Here is a 19,603-nt window from a genome sequence, read left to right on the forward strand (position 1 = left end):
AAGTGTTGTGAGCCTCCTCTGAAAGAAAGGAATTTCTGCAGGATTCCCTTATGGGGATGTGGAGGTAGGCATCTTTTAGATCTAGGGTAACTAACCAGGCATTTTTTGTCAGCATAGGCAGCAGCTGCTGCAAAGTTAGCATTATGAATTTGGGGACCACCAGGAAGGTGTTCCAAATGGATAGATCCAGGATGGGGCGCCAAGTGCCCTCTTTTCTGGGAACAAGGAATAGTCTGGAATAAAAGCCTTTGCCTGTTTGATCTGAGGGGATAGGTTCTATTGCCCCTTGGGATATGAGAGTTCGGACTTGTTTCAATGCCCACTGATTTGGAGGCAAGTCTGGGTACCCTCTTAGAATTGGGAGTTTGTTGAAAGAGAATTTGTATACCTGAAAAATGATCTTTAAGACTCACTGGTCCTTTGTTACAGAAAGCCAATTGTCTTTGCAGAGGGAGAGCCTTCCTCCTAGTTTTTGGTGAGTGAAAAGAGGACAGGGGGGAGTCATTGAGAGCTTTTGCCATAGAGGGATGGCTTAGAACTCCCTGCCTTTGGAGTGGAAGTGGTCCATTGTTTGGTTTTCTGCTGTCCCTGGGATAGGAGTCTGGGTGGTCTGTCCCTGCAGGGCTTACCGTTCCCCTGTCTGCTAGGTGCAGGAAAGGACCAGTGTTTTGGGGGAAATTTCCTGCTGAACCTAAGAGATTGTACCTGAAGGAAATCTTTTACTGTTTGCATGGATCTTGCTTTGTCTTCCATCTTTTTAAGCACCTCTTCTGCTTTTACTCCAAACAAGCTGCCCTTATCCAAGGGTGCATCAAGTAATTTAGATTTGACATGATCAGGGAGAGGTTGTTCCTTCAACCATGCATGTCTTCTAATGACAGGTCCTGACACTTCTGCCTTGCTTGAAGCTTCTAGGACGTCATATCCACAGTGTAAGGAGTGTTTAGCCACTTGACAAGTAGAATGCAGTAAATCTGCCAACTCTTTCAAATTGCACAGTCAGGAAAGGTTGAAAACTTTTGTTTTAACAGTTCCAAAGTGTGTTGTTGATATTTTAACATGTGGAACTGACAGTTGAGTGCTCTGATAGCTACGGTTGCAGAGGTGTATACTTTTTTACCCCATCTGTCCAGAGATCTGGAGTCCTTGTCAGAAGGAATAGGATTCTTTGCCGAACTAGCCTTAGCTCCTTTTGGTCCCTGTGTAATGACCACAGGGTCTGCAGCAGGATTTCTGTACAGGTATTTGTGAGAATCTGGTACTCTAAGACCTGTCAGGTTTTCTGGGAGCAGGAGGGAGGGCGTCAGGAGTTGAGCTTGATCCATGGAAGACATCATCAATCACCTCTAAGATTGGAGGGATGGCTAAGGGTCTGTGCTGGGGCAGGTCTAGAAACTCTTAGTCTTTTCTTAGACTGAGGGAAGTCCTGGGATTCCCAATAGAAATGTTCCCTGAGTGTGTGAAGGTTTTCCCCAAAGGAAAGATCTTCTGGTGGGGAGGCAGAAGGAATTGATTATTTTGCATCTGAATCCTCATAAGCAGTTGGAGGTTGCTGTTCCTCTTCAAAATCTGAATAATCAGACTCCTCAGAATCCTGTTCTGTCAGTATTTCAGGAGAAAGGTCTCTTTTCGTTTTGGAAGGTGTGGCCTGACTAACCCTGATAAGGGTAATAAGATCCTCTGCCATTTTGAGCATTTGAGCTTGGGGTGGTGGAGCAGGAGTAAAATGATGGCTAGAGGTAGTGTTGCTAGGAGTGGCCTTGCTTCTAGGCCTAAGAGTATCCATAGGACTGAGAGAAATGGTAGCAGGTTTTTGTCTGGATTCGGTAGTGAGAAAAAACTCCTCGGAAACCAGAGCCTGCATAGCGACTCCAAACCCAACCAAGGCAGAGACAACCAAAGGCTCAGAAGATGAAGATTTCTGCGGCATACCGGACTCAGTAGAGGCCTACAAAGGTATAGAATCTTACATCAGGGGCTGCGAAGGCACATCACTGAATTCTGGAGAACTGACTACCTGCTTAGTGGTAGAGTCTTTGGAAGGCATAGCCGTGTGTGGTCTGTCTCTATCTTTATCCCTATGCTTTCTCAGAATGTCTACGGATTGCATCGGAGACCATCCAGGTGCAATTAACCATAGGTAAAACTGCCCTACAGTTTGTAGCATGCTACAGACCACCCTCTCAAATGCAGGAAACCCACACAGCCTTCCTGAAGACACTGGAGAGTATGAATGTCTCTCCAAACACCATCATATTGGGTGACTTCAACTACCCAAACAGACTGGGAACATTACTCAAGCCCCAACACCCTAGCCCAAAGGTTCCTGGAGTTCATAAACTCAAATGCTATGGAACAACTAGTCACCATTCCCACAAGAGGAGAAAATATACTAGACCTGATCATCACAAACATGGGGACAAAATGCTCCACACCAGAAGTATATCCCTCATTGGTGAGATCAGACCATAAATTAATCTCACTGGAGATCCACATCCCGCCCCCAACCCCAGCAAAAAAGACCACAGTGAAGAACTTCTCAAAAGCAAACTTCACACTTCTTAAGACTGGAGTGGTATCCTTCAAGGCCCCCGAGCCAGTGGAAACTACAACCCACGCTGCTGAAACCCTTACAAATGCCTTCTACGAGCACCTCCAGGAATGTATGGATCAAGCAATCCCTAATAAAATCAAGACCCTTTCCACCAAAGGCAGGCGCCCGGTCTGGTGGACCCAAGCCATAAACAAACTCTACAACAAGAGGAGAAAGCTACTACATGACAGAGCAAAATCCCTAAAAGGGAAGGCATCTCTGATCAATACTAGCAAAAAACTACGATCACTCATAAAATCATCCAAGGCCAACTTTGAGAGAAAAATTGCTAAAGACACAAAAGACAATCATAAGGCCTTCTTTAGCTATGTTAGAAACCTGGGTGGAAACTCCCAGATATGCTCAGAATTAGTCCAAAATGATACAAAAATCACTGAACCCACAGACATTGCCAACATACTGGCAGACAGGTTCAGTGCTAATTTCTCCCCTCCCTCCACCCCAAAAGGAGAAATATCTATCCCACCAGAGTCTAGTCTCCCAAACATCTCAGATGCCCAGGTGAGAGCTGCTCTCTCTAAAGCAAAAAACACAGCATCAATGGGACCGGACGGTGTCCCCAGCTGTGTGCTACATGAACTCAATGAGGAACTAAACCCACACATAAGGCTGCTGTTTAATCTTAGCCTTACTACAGGATACGTACCCAAAGAATGGCGTACGGCAACTGTGGTCCCACTCCACAAAGGCGGTGCTTCTACAGACACTGGAAATTACCGCCCCATAAGCTTGACGAGCCTTGTCTGCAAAGCTATGGAGAGGATCATAATGGAACTCATAAATAAAGACATTGGGGACCTACAGACACTGGATCCTACCCAATTTGGCTTTGTCAAGGGCAGATCCTGCCTCTTGAACTTGGTCGACTTTTTCGAAACAGTCACTAAGGCCATTGATGAGGTTAAGGCAGTTCACACAGCCTACCTTGACCTAGCAAAAGCGTTCGACACAATACCCCACTCGGGCATCATAGAAAAGCTCACCAGCTTAGATGTAAACCCATATGTCACAAGATGGGCTGCAAATTGGCTCAAGGACAGAACCCACAGGGTTAGAGTTGCTGGTGCCATGTCAGACTCTAAGCCGGTCACGAGCAGTGTCCCACAGGGCTCAGTCCTGGGCCCCCTCTTGTTCGGCATTTATTTTTCTGAAGTGCAGGCAAACATAGGGGGATTGTGGCTGACAAAATCTGCAGATGACTGCAAACTGGGCACCATAATTGACACTCCATCAGACAGAGACATCCTCCAGAGAGGTCTCATAGAAATGGATAACTGGTGCCAGAGCCATTGCCTTAAGCTAAATGCCAAAAAATGTATAGTCATACCCTTTGGGAAAAACAAGGTAGCCCCTAATTACCACATAGGTGGTAATCCATTAAACACGGAAGAAGTTATCAGGGACCTGGGGACCCAAGTTGACAGTAACCTCTCTTTTGACACTCACATTGCCAAAGTGGTTAGGAAGACCTTCTACATTGCCCACCTGATCATGAAGGGATTCACATCCAGATCAGGAGAGGTCATTGTACCCCTGTACTCTTCACTTATCAGACCAATGATAGAGTACAACGCCCCATTCGGAATGTACCTTACCTGACACCTACAGCAGTTGGAAAGACCCCAAAAGTTCCTCACCAAAAGGATAAAGGGGCTCAAACATATGTCATACGCTGCCCGACTGAAGAAACTCCAGCTCTATTCAGTCGCATACAGTCTGCTCAGAGGTGATCTGTGCCTGACATACAAGGCCATGTCCAACCCGGAATTAATGGACATGCTCCACCTCAAAAAATCCAAATCCACCAGAGCCACGAGAGCAAGAGACTTAAACCTCAACACGGATATAAATAGGACGTGCTGGAGGGACAGATTCATCTCCCAGAGACTCCCTACACTATGGAACAGAATCCCAGTCCATGTGAGGCAGAGCCCCTCACTGACTCTGTTCAAGAGAAATCTTGATGAGTGGATGGGAGATCGTGGGTTTACCCCGGGAATCATCTCTGTGTCACTGCTGGACAGAGGCACAGCAAACTAATGGGTATAGTATTCTCATCCTAAGGGGTGGTGAAAGCCACACACACTCTGGCTAGGCTTATAAATGCCCTAGGGCAGATAGCCTAGTATGAACCTATGAACCTATGAACCTATGATGGATGCCATTTCAGAAAGTGAAGGCAGAAGATGAAAATACCTGGCTACAGTAAGAGCTCTACGATGAATGGTTCTAGTGTTAAAGAGGGCACAGAACCGGCAACAGGGGACATTGTGGTCTGGGCCTAAACAAGTGATGCAGTATGAATGGAAGTTTCGGTTTGGTATTTGCTTTCCACAGGTGAGACAACTATTAACTTTTTTAGACATTGGTTAGTGCAAGAAAAAGGGAACCCCAATGGGGTCCTTAGCTTTAGACATTTTCAGCTATAATTCAAACTCTGGTAGCGACCGACTGATACACTTGCAAACTGCTTCTGCTATGGGCTCCATGGCAAGAAAGACTGATGTAATGGTGTCAGCTGCCTTTCTTTATAGCACTGATGACATGACGTCAGGCAACAAAATGACAGCACCCGACGCAGAATAACATTGACTCTGGTATTCGGGCCGGTCGAGGTCTACCACAGCAGGGATAACCCACAGGTGATGACTGCAACAAAGAAAATCTAAAATTATTGATTCCGACCACCTCTGATCCAAACAAACAAAAAAAAAAAAAAAAAAACAGATTAAATTTCTTTGGACCATATGCAAATATCCTCTGATCCGAACTTACCCAGTCCAGCTAAATCTGTCCTCTTACCAAGGACGAGGTATTCACCCTCTCTGGATCTAGTAACTTCTCTGGTACCCTCCTCTTTTTGGAAAGACTGAAATCTCCTTCAGTCCTGTTGATTCACTCCTGCAGAAGTCTTACTGAAGAAAACGTGGAAAGAGTGGTAAGAAAAATTCTATCAGTGCAGGAACAGATGGGTGTCACTTCGGCCCCTACTCCTCTGGGTCAGGAGGTCCATTCCAGTAATTTGCAATTTCCTCATCTGACTCCCTCATGGGTTTTGGAGTCCTTGGATCCTTGCCGTCTGGATCAGTCTGCTTCAGATCTGAGGATCTTGGTATACTCGGGTCCAAAGCTCTCTCTGAGCACTCCAGCCTTGTTGGATTCCGACAGCCCTTGGAGCCGAAGCTTCCATGTTGGCTCTGAGGTGCTGTGGTTGACTCAGGTTTTCAGAGCTGTCTCTGCACCTTGGAGCATTGGCACTGGGTAGCTCAACTTTGGCTTCCACCTCGAGGTTGTCCTCGGAGTGGGGAGGAACCAAGATCTAGAAGCTTACCTTCTTGGCTCCAGGGCCGCCTTCCCCAGGTGATCCACCTTTCAGACAGCAAAGATGGTGTTTTTTGCTTTAACAGGACAGATCTACCACCCCCCCCTTGGATACTATAACACCAACCTGAAGTCACAGCGTTCAGAGTCTCACTAGGTCTTTCCATGTGGACAGTCAGTACCAAGATCCCAGGCTTCCCCACAAGGGATTTCTTCTTCTGATACCTCTCCTGAGCATCCCACTGAAGAGGTCCCCAAGAAGATGACTTGCAAGAGCAAGCATTTAGACTCCTCAGAAGAGCCCATCAGTGAAGACACAAATTTCAATGAGGGCTAAGGATCCCCACAGTCACCTCCTGAAGATGTCTCCTTTGGAGACATCCTAGAAATGCTTAAACAGAGAGGTGGCTGGATGCCCAGCAACCTGACATCTGAGGAATTTGTTCTCCTGTAGTCCTTTGGTACTGTGCTCTCTACCCCCTTAGTGAATCAGCCCACTGACGAGCTCATCGAATTGATCTCACAGTGGGTGTAGAAGGATCTAGACACCATAGAACCCATTCCTCTGAGACCGGACAGGATAATGGCACCACCTACAGACAGGCAGTTCTGAAGTAAAGGAGTTCCTATGGATGCCATGGTCACTAAGGCAGCCACTAAGAAGAAACTAGCCAAAGAAAGTTCCACAGTTCATCCCCCCAACAGGGAGTTGCAGGTAATGCACAGATTTGGCAACTATGTATACTCCTCATCCACCTTTGTGCTGCGGTCTCACAACTACTTGGCACATTTTACAAGATTACAGAGGGATTATATTAAGGAATCATCAAATACCCTCTCTCAGGTGTCGCTTGAACAAGTTAAGGCCTCTGTAACTTTCCAGCTGACTGCCCTTCAGTATATATACAATTCATCCATGAGGCTGATCTCAAATATGGCAGAGGGAACCCTCAAGAGCAGTAGGTTTAGGCATTTCTATAAGGAAACGTGCCTGGCTGTGCCTTTGTGACTTCGTGGAGCCGTTCAAGTCCTCTTTCATCAATGCTCCCTTTGATGAAACATCCTTATTTGGCCCCAAGATAAAGCGCACCCTATCCAGGTGTGAGAAGGATGGAACGCCCCTGTCTGCTGTGGGTGTGCATTTTTTTGACACCTCAACTAACCTTTTCCAGGAAGAAGTGAAGTGGTCAGGAAATGTGGTTCAAAAAGTCTCAGGGTCCTTTCCAGGACATACGTGTAGGAGGGTTCCCCTAAAGGCAGAGGAGTGGAACTCCAATGGGCATCGCCACCCACACAGCTAAGGTGGCCCGCAGAATCAGAGTTCCACAGATTCATTCTATGACAAACCCTACCATCACTCCTGAAAGGAGGCCCAATTGCCCACCTCTGAAGACGGTCAGGGACAATTATCCCTGCACTAGAGAGCCTGGCTAGCTATGACAAAAGATACTTGGGTGCAGAGGATTATTTCCAAAGGATATACAAGACCCTTTTCCCTTCCACCTTCAATCCCAAGAAAAATGCCATATATTCCACCCAATCAGAGGGAACAAATAATGACTCGAATACAAAAGCTGCTAGAAAAAAAAAAGAAGAGTTATCCAAGAAGTCCCTTCAGAACAGACAGAATCCAGAACTTACTCAAGGTTCTTTTTAGTGCCAAAGAAAACAGGGAACGAGAGACCAGTTCTGGACTTCACAAAACTAAACAAGACAGTTAAAAAAAAAAAAAAAAAAAAAAAAAAAAAAAGTTTTGGATGGTCACGGTTCAGTCCATTCTCCCTTTTTTGGGCAAGGATGACTGTATGTCCTCAATAGACCTTCAGGGCACATACAATCATATAAAGATGAACAGATGATTCAGACGGTATTTACACTTCCACCTGGGAGACGGTCATTACCAATTCAGAGTACTGCCCTTTTGAACTCAACAGATCCACCAGTGTGTTTACCAAATGCATGGCAGTAGTAGCAGCTCATCTCAGACTGCAGGGATTCTGTGTGTCACCATACTTGGATGACTGGCTCCTATTCACTCCAACCAGGCATCAATTCATAGTGGAAAAAGAACCAAGTTCTGCAGACATTCTCTTCTGGGGGTAACCACAAACTATGAGAAATCTCATCTACAACTTACCCAGAAACAAGTTTACAGGAGCAGTTTTCAGAACAAAAACTACCATTGCATTCCTGCAACTACTGAGTCCAAACAATAAGGTCAGCAGTCAAAAAGATAATCTGCTAGGCCACGATTTTGGCCCATCTGGTCCTTCAAGCCCTAGGATCTATGGGGGCAACAATAACATTAGTGCCACTAGCCAGATTTTACATGAGAATTCTTTAGTGGATGCTAACTACACAATGGTAAATTCTTTATCAGTCTGTATCTTATCAGATAAGACTCACTCAGACATGCAAGAGACACCTGGAATGGTGGAGTCATTCAGACCAAGTTCTTCTAGGGCATCTATTCATTCCCCCCAGCCCAAGGCCATAGTGACCACAGATGCTTCCCCATTAGTGTGTGTGGGGGGGGGGGCATTATCTGGGGAAGACAGTCCAAGGCAACTGGTCCCCAGAGGACGCCAAATTGCATATAAATGTTCTAGAGATAAGAGTAGTACTGTTAGCATTTCAAGCATTCCAAAATGCTCTCCCCTTAGAGACCATTGCAATAAAGACAGACAAGATGTCAGTGGTCTGGTACATCAACAAAAAAGGAACCATATCCTACCCACTGTGTCGAGAAGCTCTCAGGGTATGGCAGTGGGTGATCTCGTCCAACCACTTTCTCTTAGCAACACACATTCCAGGGAAATCCAGTGTGTTGGCAGACAAATTGAGCAGGTGCATTATTCTACCCTACAAATGGTCCTTCAGCAAGAAAATTGTAGACAAGATATTCCGTCAGTGGGGCCAGCCTTGCTGCAATCTATTTGCTTCCCCCCTGAAGAAGTGCAGCAGCTACTTTGCCCTAATCCCTGTAGAGGGGTAATCTCCAAGGGATGCTCTACTTCATGAGTGGCTCCCTGGTCTTCTGTATGCATATCCACCCATTCCCTTAATTCCCAAGTTCCTGCAGAAAGCTTCCAGGATGAAGAGCAAGGTCATCCTCATTGCTTCATATTGGCCTTGACAGATTTAGTTTCCCTTTCTTTGACCTCACCTGATTCAACCACCTTGGTTTCTGGATCCAACTCCAGACCTTCTGTCTCACCATCAAATTGGATACAACCAGATTTGACAAACCTCAGGATGACTGCTCTGCTTCTCCAATTCCATTGATAGCCAGACAACCAATGCTCTCTTCTCCTGTCCATCATATTTTGATGTCTTCCCATAAGCCTTTAACCAGGAATCTATACCTCACCAAATGGAAAAGATTTATTTTTTGGGCTCAAAAACATAACATTGAACCTTTAACAGCTCCAATACATAATATATTGGACTTTTTATTACATCTCTTCGATGAAGGAACTAGTTCTTCCACAGTTTGAGTCCAGTTAGCAACAATATCATTTTTTCTTGGGGTAAATAGCTCTTCCATATCATCTCACAAGTTAAGCAAAACATTTTTAAGAGGCAAACTTCTCTTAAGACCTCCCTTTAAAGACTACTCCTCCTTGGGACTTAAAATTTGTGCTGGAGTACCTTATTCAACCCCTATGTGAGCCTAGAGCTACCTGCGCCCTTAAATTTCTTCCATGGAAGACAATTTTCTTAGTAGCAATTACTTCAGCCAGAATTTCTGAGATCCAAGCAGTATCCTCAGAACCCCCATACTTAACTTTTCATACGGACAGCGTAACTAATTAACAATCCATCACTTCTTCCAAAGGTGGTGTCAGAATACAATATTAACCAATTTATTAATGTGCCTGTGCTTTTCCCCAAATTTTCTAACAAAGGTGAACATGCACTACATTTACTTGATGTCCACAGGCAGTTGCATTTTTATTTGAATAAGACTAAAGATATCAGGAAATCATATCAACTGTTTGCCTCATTTACAGAGCCCATATCAAGTAAACCAGTTACCAAGGTGACACTATCTAAATAGATAAATTGCATTTCCTTTGTGTATAACAAAATTGGGCATCACTCCAACAAAAACGATTTGTGCTTATTCTACTAGATCCATGACAGCTTCCTCAGTACTTCAATCCAGAATGTCTCTGGATGATATTTGTGCAGCAGCTACTTGGGCTAGCCCCCCCCCCCATACCTTTATTACTCATTACAAATTAGATCTTGTCTCCAAGGAAGGGCATATTTTGGTTCTGTGGTGCTCAGGAATATTCTTCCTTGTGTCTGCCTTGGAAATTAGGCAGCTGGGGACTCTGTCACATCAACTGAGGACAGAATGAAAACTGACATCAGATAAAGAAGTTATGCACTCACCATAACGTTCCATCTGTGGTGTCCATTTTCATTGTTCCTCAACTCCCCTCCCACCAACTCCCATCCTTTAAACTTCTGGAAGAATGAGTATTTACTGGACAAGTGTGTTCTAACCTTTTATGTGCATAACTCCAGACATAGCCTTTTCCATCATTTCTGTCTTTACCTTTTACTAAGGCAGCAAACAAGATCTGATGCAATTGGGGTTGGTGCACTGTGGGTAAGGGAGAAGCTGGAGAGTTCCAAGTTGTCACGAACTTTAGCAATGGCCGAGTTGGATCTGAGGGATCGGATCCAAACCCATCAGCTGAGTAAGAATGAAAAATGGACAAAACAGATGAAACATTATGGTGACTACATAACTTCTTTTTTTATTCTCTGCACTGTCCTTTGCTACTCAAAAAACAGAAATAAACAGTACCAACAACCATGAACTATAAATTATTGATGTTTAATAAAATATGCTAAATTGTATAAAACATGCAAGTGTCAAAACACTTTCACCTTTCGGCTTCTTCAGGCTCAATGTAGTTTAAACAACAGTTACATTAAATACTATCTACATGCATCACATGATTGATTAACTTGATTATGTAGATATTTGAGGTGTGGTATGACAGTAACACTCTCCAAGTCCTGGGGGGATATGTGCTTTAAATCTATATATACATTTTAATTCTTTGTGGTCTGTTCACGTTTTAATATCACCCCCTCTTAATGAAGCATTAATAAATCAAACATCCACTTAATGGACACCCTTTTACTCTTCAAGCATATGGAAATTGTAATACTCAGAATCTTATCTACTCAGCGCAATGTCAAGCTTGTACTGTGTATTATATAGGAAAGATGATAGAAAATTGAAGGTGAGAATAAGCCAACATTTATCAGACACAAGTAGTATAATTATTAATGCTCTTTTTAAGCATATTCAGGAGATTAATAGCTTATTAATGATTCATGCTATCTAACCAACTAGTCAGATTAATGCCTTGTTAGTGGATTTATGACCCAACACGAGTCATACTGGATGCATCACTCTAATAATGAGCACAAGCTGGAAAAGGAATGTTGGTTTATTTACCACTTTAACACAATGAACAATAAAAAACTAAGACAAATAGCCAGGTCCAAAATCAACATCCAGACTTGGGAGGAAGGGGTTAAAAAAAATATTTTTATAACCATGGTTATTTAGAGCAGTTTTCCCTTTCTTTGATGGTAAAGGTCTAACTGCACACTTCAGAAAAGAAAAGGAAAACATTCCACAAGGTAAATGATTTGCAGTCAGTGGAAAAGTGTACTGATAAGATTTAAACCTGCATGCTACTGGGTAAGCAACTAAGGAAGTATATTAACATCCCATAAGATGGATTTCAGGCTACCCTTTAAAAGTTGCTAAGTGACTGAGGTCATGAAGTATTTAAGTAGGTAGGCTACACAGAGAAAGAGTTTCTTGGTAAGGCTTACCGTTTCTTACTAGGAATAACTCCTATTTGCTCGCTTTCTCCATGAGGTGTTACCAGGCGTGCTTGCCACCACTCATCATCTGATGCATTAATGACATGTAGAATGTCGCCATAAGAAAAACTCAAACCCTGACTTGGAAGACAGCTGTCTCGTGTCCGATCATAATCGAACAGAGCTCTAGAAAATAGAAAGAAAAAATTTATTTTTTTTACTACATAGCACTGTATTTTAGATGCAATAAATATGACTTCTTCAAAAGCAGTGTTATATGTGCAATATAAGTTCATCAGCAAAATACACTAGTGCCTTTCTTAGTTTTATATATACACACGCACACACATTTTTATATATATATATATATATATATATATATATATACAGGAGTCACTCATCACCAAAGTAAATTTTAAGCAAAATAAAAGTACAAAAATATTAGCTTGCAAAAAAAAAAAAATCCATGAACAGTAGTTCATTTTATAAATATTAAACCAAGATTCTCCATTTAAAAAACCTGTACACGCAACAGAAGAATCGGTTACTTGATCTTAAAACATACCGCATGTAACCAGTTTTCAGACACTGAAAACATTAAAATGCTTGCAGTCAGTAAGTCATTGTTGTTTACAGAACCTCTGTGACCCACTTTAAAATGCATCAAATAAGCCAGCCTTCAACCAAGAACTCAAAAATACAAAAAAACAAACTCATGTATGCATTTATCAACAGAAAATCTGATTTTGCAGAATTCCAGCTGCACAAATGGAAATGAGGATGCTGCAGTCATTAATATTTCCCTGCACACAACTCTCTCCCCATCATGCAAATCAACATCTCTCAAGAAGTACTGCCCTAGGAGAACACTTCACTCTTCCTCTATGTGAATGTGTTTAATCATGCACTTAATGTTCCCAGAATGCTTAGAGAAAACAGTTTTGTGAGATATGTCAGTTTGATATTTTGTTTCTATTTCAATTTTTAAATTCTCTCGGTTTCTTTCTTCAGACAGTGTCACTGAGACCTTCATCCCCTTAAGTAGTCAATTTCTCAAATAAGAACTCTTGACGCAAACAAATTCCCACCCATTGAGACATCTAAAATGTTTGGATGCCCCATCCCCACAACTCTTGAAGATGCTCTGCTTATAGTAGTGGAGGTTAATAATTCCACTCCAAGGCACAGACGAAAGGTATTACAAACTTTTGTGATGATGTAAAAGCTCAGGAGGTTATGGCAGGAACCCCCCTACATCATCTTCCAGATCTCTTCAAACAAAAATTTAAAAGCTTCTCAACAGGATTATAAGAAATCTGACAGAGATAACGAGAAGCAACACAGATCTGCACCATTCAGCTGGAAAAAAAAAAAGGTTTAAAACTGATCAGAAGACAGAATTGAAGGTTAAAACGAATACTGTTGCAGTTAATGAGCTCATCTTACAGAGAAGCCTCCTAACAGACCAGAAGCTCATTTCTTCTCCAGGGTTCATCTGTACTCAAGCACCTCACAAGTCTTTTTCCAGTGACTGCCTTACTCTCTTGTATTCTAATCCAGTAGACACAGTACAGTTGTGTACACTATTTTTTTTTTTTTTTTTATTTAACACTTGTTGACCGGGAAAGTCCGACTAGGTTCCACAGATCCTGTTTTCAGCAGAGGCCCAGGGAGAAATGCTCCAGAAGCATGTCTTTAGAATGTGGGAGGAAACCGGAGTACCCGAAGGAAACCCACGCGAACACAGGGAGGACATGCAAACTCCGCACAGAAGGCACCCAAGGCCGAGAATCGAACCGGAGAACCTCTTGCTGTGAGGCGACAGCGTTAACCACTGCACCACTGTGCTGCCCATAAATGTAGATGCTCGAGTATACTCACTGTTGCAGTCATTACATTTGGGTAATCTGCTGGCAGGTTGACGTCAGTTGGCCTGATTAACAAAGCCTTAGTTCCTGCATCGGATGCTGTCCCTTCTTCCATGACGTCAGGTCTTCAGGGGTATAAAACATGCATCCAACGCCATTACATCAGTTTTTCTTGCCCCAGATGTCAGGTGGCCCCCTAATGGGGAGCAAATAAATTAAAAAACACAAAAATATACCTCCAACCAAAATCAAATACACCAAAAAGGCTTTTAAGCATAGTAAAAGAAAGTAGAGGTATAGCCAGAGAAAATTAGGGAGCTGGAGGGAGGGTAACCAGGATTGCAACAGTGAATACACTCGAACATCTACATTTATGGTAAGTGTACACAACTGTACTATGTTCTTCGTGTTTCACTGTTGCAGTCATTACATTTGGGTAGTTTCCCAAAGCTATGGTTGGGGAGAAGGAGTTTATACAGCATTAGGACCAGCTATAAGGCCCTGAAAGACAGCAGTGGCAAAGCCAGCTCTGGATTTAGATAAAATTGGTAAATGATAATGCTTGGTGAAAGTATGTACAGAACTTCAGGTAGCAGCTTCTAGAATATCCCTGGTAGGAACAACTCTGAGAAAGGCTGCAGAAGTAGATGCAGCCCTGGTGGAGTGAGATCTGATCCCTGGGGGGATGGGTTTTCCATGGTGCTTATAGCAGAAATGAATGCAATGGCTTATCCATTTAGAAATGGTTTGTTTTGAAATAGCCTTCCCCTCTGCTCCTGCAGCAAATGTTACAAGCAATTGTTCAGATTTTCTTCGAGATTTAGTCCTGTCCAAGTAGAATCTAAGTTGTCTGTGCATATCCAAGGAATGCAGAATCTTTTCCCCTTTGTTCTGTGGATTGGGAAAGAAGGTTGGCAAATGAATGGACTGATTAAGAGCCACACTGGAAACCACCTTGGGCATGAAGGATGGATTGGTCCTCAGAGATACCCTGTCTGCATGAAAGATTATGAAAGGCTCCACTGCCATAAGGGCCTGTAATTCATTTTTCCTTCTAGCTGAAGTGATTGCTAAAAGGAGGGCTGTTTTCCAAGAAAGAAAATTTAAGTCTGCAGTAGCAGCTGGCTCAAAAGGAGGCAGAGTGAGCTTCTCCAAAACAAAGTTAAGGTCCCAGGCAGGGGTAGGAGCTCTCCTGGGTGGTCTCGCGTTCTTTGCCCCTCTGAGATACTTGCTTGAGCAGGGGATGAGAGAAGAGGGGTGGTTCTGTGTTATAGTGAGTTGAAATAGTTGAAGCATGGATTTTCATAGAGGAAAAAGACAGGCCCTTGTGAAGCATCTCAGTTAAGTATTGCAAATCTGAGGTAAATTGGGTGCTGCTGTGCTCATCCCTAAAGACTGGTTCCAGGCACAGAATCTGTTCCATTTGTCAGCATAAGATTTTCTAGTACTAGGCCTTCTCCCCTCCAAGATGACATCCATCACAGGTTTGCTGAGGGATGATAAGGGTGAATTTAAGTGATTAGCCAGGTTGCAAGGTTCAATGTTGGAAGCTGAGGGTGCAGAATTTGGTTCTCCTGCTGAGACAGCAAGGAAGGGGTCTGAGGCAGGTGCCATGGAGCTATTTGTGACACACTGCACAAGAGTGGGTACCCAGTGTTGGTGTGGCCAGTCTGGAGCAATTAAAATCATTCTTGGTTTGTCCTGTTTGACTTTTAGCAGAACGTTGGAGAACAGAGGCAGAGGGGGAAAGGCGTAGACTGATAAGTTTTTCCAGCTGAAGAACAGAGCATCCACTTTCCAGGCTTCTTTGTGGGGAGTCCTTGTGCAAAACTTGTCCAACTGGTAGTTCTGGGGGGAGGCAAATAGATCTAGGTCTGGGCTCCCCATTTGCTTGTCAACATGTTGAAAATCCGTGGTTCCAGTTTCCACTCGTGTGGGTCCATGAGATTTCTGCTTAGTCTGTCTGCCAGTGTATTCAATTTTCCTGGCAGGAATTGAGCTTATAGGAGCACTTGGTAGCTCAAGGCTGTGTTCCACAATGCCATGGCTAGTCTGCAGAGGGGGTATGAATGTGTACCCCCCTGCTTGTTTATGTACCACATAACCGTGGTGTTGTCCATCTTTACCATTAGTTGTCCTGGAAGAATGTAGTCCTTGAAGCATTCTGTACAGCTAACATTTCTTTTTGATTGATATGTAGGTGCATTTGATTAGGGGTCCATTTGCCCTGAATGCACTTCCCTGCCAGGTGAGCCCCCCATGCATAGTCTGATGCATCTGTAGTTGGGGTTTGGGCGGCAGGGGGTAGTTTGAATGGCAGTCCCTTGTTTTGGTGGCAGGCCTCTGCCCACCATAGGAATTCCAGGCGTAGGCAAAGTATGATAGGAATCATTGTTTCCAGGCTGTTGCAATGTTGACTCCATAAACTTTTTAAGTACCACTGTAGTTTCCTCATATGCAGTATTGCATATGGAATTAGAAAAATGCAGGAGGCCATGAACCCCAAGGCTTGCAGTATTTGTCTTGCAGATATAGCAGGGTTTTTGTGGCCACTTGTTTGAAGTAAGTTACAAAATGAATTTGCTTCTCTGGCATGAGGAAAGCCATCTGGACAGTTGTATTCAAGCTTGCACCCAGGAATGTAATTTGTTGAGAGGGTGCCAGTTGTGATTTCTTTTCGTTTATGGTGCAACCCACACAAGTTAGAACCCTTTTTACAAATGTCAGATGATTTAGAAGTATGCCCTGGTTTTCTGCCCGAATTAGACAATTGTCCAGGTATGGATATATTTGAATATTTCTTTGCCTGCAAAATGCAATAACTGAAGCCAGGCACTTTGTGAATACCCTGGGCAATGTAGACAAGCCAAAGGGCAGTGCAGAGAACTGATAATGCAAGTAGCCTGCTTTGAAGCGTAGGTATCTTCTGCAAGATTCCCTGATTGGGATGTGCAGGTATGCTTCTTTTAAATCTAGAGTTGCCAACCAGGCATTTTTGCCTAGCATAGGAAGTAACTGGTGAACAATCAGCATCTTGAATTTTGGAATGCCCAGAAAGGTGTTTAGAATAGACAAGTCCAGAATTGGACGCCATGACTTTTCTTTTCTAGGTACCAGAAAAGGCCTGGAATGGAAACCTTGGCCCTTTTCCTCTTCTGGTACTGGTTGTATAGCCCCTATGTTTAAGAGGGAAAGTACTCGTTTTTGAGCCTCTGCCCATTGATTTGGGGGCAGGTCTGGCCACCCGTTTGGTGTTGGCAACATGTGAAAATGAAATCTGTATCCCTGGGACACTATATTTAAAACCCATTTGTCCTGGGTTATGAGTTCCCAATTCTTTGCATGAAGAGCAATCTTTCCCCCCAAAGGGGCGTCTAAAAGGTAAGTGCTTGGAAATTTTAAAAGGAAGTCATTGAGACCGTTTACCATAGGGGGTGTCTTGTTATTTCCAGATTTGGAAGTGGAGGTCCCCCATTGCTTAGTTCCGAGAGTCCCCTGGGACTGAAACCTGGTGCTTTTCGTGCGTCTGGGTTTGGTTTGAGAGAATATAGAAGGAGCTGGAAAAGACCAATTCTTAGTAGGCCACTGTCTACTAAATCTTGGAGGTTGCACTTGTAAGAAATCTTTAACAGTTTGCATAGATTTAGTTTTATCTTCCATCTTTTTAGAACTTCTTCAGCCTTACTGCCAAACAGATGGTCCTGATTTAAAGGAGCATCCAGCAATTTCGCTTTAACATGAGGCAAAGATTGCTCCTTAAGCCAAGCATGCCTTCTAAGTGCAGACCCAGTAACAGCAGCCCTGCAGGAGGCCTCTGAAGAACCAAACCACATTGCAAAGTATGTAATGCAATTATTAACTTTTACTGACATCGGTAAGGAGCAAGAAAAAGTTTCCCCAACGGGGTACTTAGCTTTAAGTTGAAGACTTCGGTTCTTAAACTCGAAAACAAAAATTTCAGGAGTCGGCCGACCGGCACTTGCGAACTGCTTCTGCTTCAAGCACCGCATGGCCAGAAAGACTGATGTAATGGCATCGGATGCATATTTTATAGCCTTGATGACCTGACGTCATGGAAGAAGGGACAGCAACTGACGCAGGACCCAAAACTTTGTTTATCAGGTTGATTGAGGGCAACCTGCCAGCAGATTACTCAAATGTAATGACTGCAACAGTGAAACACAAAGAACATCTACAAGATCAGTAATGGATTAGAAGTTGACAACTACCATCTGCAAGTTTAAGACTTAATCTCTAACCAGGTATCTCACTCCTTCAAGATTGACATCTGTCCTAACAGACATCTCCAGACAGACACATCTTGAATATGGCTGTAAAACAGTCACTAGTCCAACTTATTCCAGCACAGCAGGTGTCCGCTCCCGTCACCAGTCTGTCTCTAATCTCAGCCTACTCAATGTGATTTTAACAGATGGTAGCTCATCAAGAGATTTTAAACAAGGTTTGTCTTCCTAGTAACTGAGCTTTCAGCAAACTGTACACTATTATGCAGGCTGCAGCCCCTTCAGTGAGTTTTACAGGTAAATGGAGTCATCAGACAGATCCTACAATTTTCCCCTCAGAACAGTCTCTTTCTAAGAAGCTTCTGTCCATTTGCATCAGACAGATCCATCATTCTCATCTAAATCTGTCTGCTTGGGATGACATGATTGACAGACCTTGATGCTTTGCCAGAGATGACCTGCATCTGTCACCCCTGGGTTTCAGGGTACTGGCTAAGGCTCTTGCCACCCCTATAGTGCCTTTTTTAGGCGATGTTACAAAGATCAAATTACTACCATAACAGCTATAAACTAAATGCAATCTGTGGGTCATGCTGCTCAATGCTATAAGTCTAAATCTCAAGATGCACTCGCTCGAAGCACTCTTCAAAATGGAGAACATCGACATTTGTGCTGTAACAGAGACCTGGTTTAAAGTGGCAGAAAGCACCCCTGCACTACCAAGCTATAACTTATTCCACACCTTTCAGCCCTGTAACAGAGACCGAAGCTCCAAAGGCAGTGGTGTCTCCATATTCATAAAGTATATGCACACCTCCAGACTAGTAGCCCAGCATAACGCATCTGAGATACTTCAGGTACAACTAACATTAGGTAAGATGGCGATTCAGGTCATAGCCTGCTATAGGTCCCCAACCATGTCCCTAGACTCTCACTCCATGCTCCCAAGCACCTGGAATCTATCAAGGTCCGACACAACACTCTCATACTAGGAGACTTCAACTACCCCTCCATCAACTGGGAAAAAGTACAGTTTTGTACCTACCATAAATGTAGATGTCCGATAGGAATGCATCTGCAGTCCTTACAAATGGGTTGTCCTGTCGTCAGGCAGCCCTTCGGTCGGCCGGATTCCAAAGTCTGGGTCTGGCCTCGGCTGGTGTCGCACTTCACCCGATGTCATAGCTGCAGTTATTTGGGTATAAAGGCATCAGCCGACGCCATTTTCCTCAGTGTTTCTTGCCCCAGATGCCAGGTGCCCTCTAGGAAGGCTAAATTTGGATAAATGCAAATGATTCCAAATAGTAGAAAGCAACAAAAAATAGGCATGTATGTACATATATACAAACAAATACACCATAATAGATTCCCCCAGCTAGCTACAAGATGGGCAAATACCCTAGGAGTACCACAGAGGGGAAGGAGGGTGGGTAATCCTGACTGCAGATGCATTCCTATCGGACATCTACATTTATGGTAGGTACAAAACTGTACTATGTCCTTCAAGGATGCATCTGCAGTCCTTACAAATGGGTAGAATACCATAGCCAAACTGGGGGAGGAGGAGAAATAAAATTATGGTGTAGTTAAGATCCCTTGCAAAACAGCAGTGGCAAAACCTGCTCGGGATCTGGAGTATAAAGGTAAATTATAATGCTTGGCAAATGTATGCACGGAGCTCCAAGTAGCAGCCT

The 19,603-nt window shown here is 43.5% G+C and overlaps 1 protein-coding gene across 1 annotated transcript in view; it reads right to left on the bottom strand.

Annotated features, from left to right (window-relative positions):
* DLG3 (discs large MAGUK scaffold protein 3) overlaps positions 1-19,603 on the bottom strand; it is a 3,698,230-nt gene that overhangs the window by 720,388 nt on the left and 2,958,239 nt on the right. The window contains exon 16 of the mRNA XM_044057417.1: positions 11,807-11,983. Within this exon, the coding sequence (XP_043913352.1) occupies positions 11,807-11,983 (177 nt within the window). The remainder of the gene's footprint in view (positions 1-11,806; positions 11,984-19,603) is intronic.

The sequence above is a fragment of the Protopterus annectens genome, chromosome 15.part0 (genome assembly GCF_019279795.1).
Source record: "Protopterus annectens isolate FY-2018-M chromosome 15.part0, PAN1.0, whole genome shotgun sequence".
Lineage (NCBI taxonomy): Eukaryota > Metazoa > Chordata > Ceratodontiformes > Protopteridae > Protopterus > Protopterus annectens.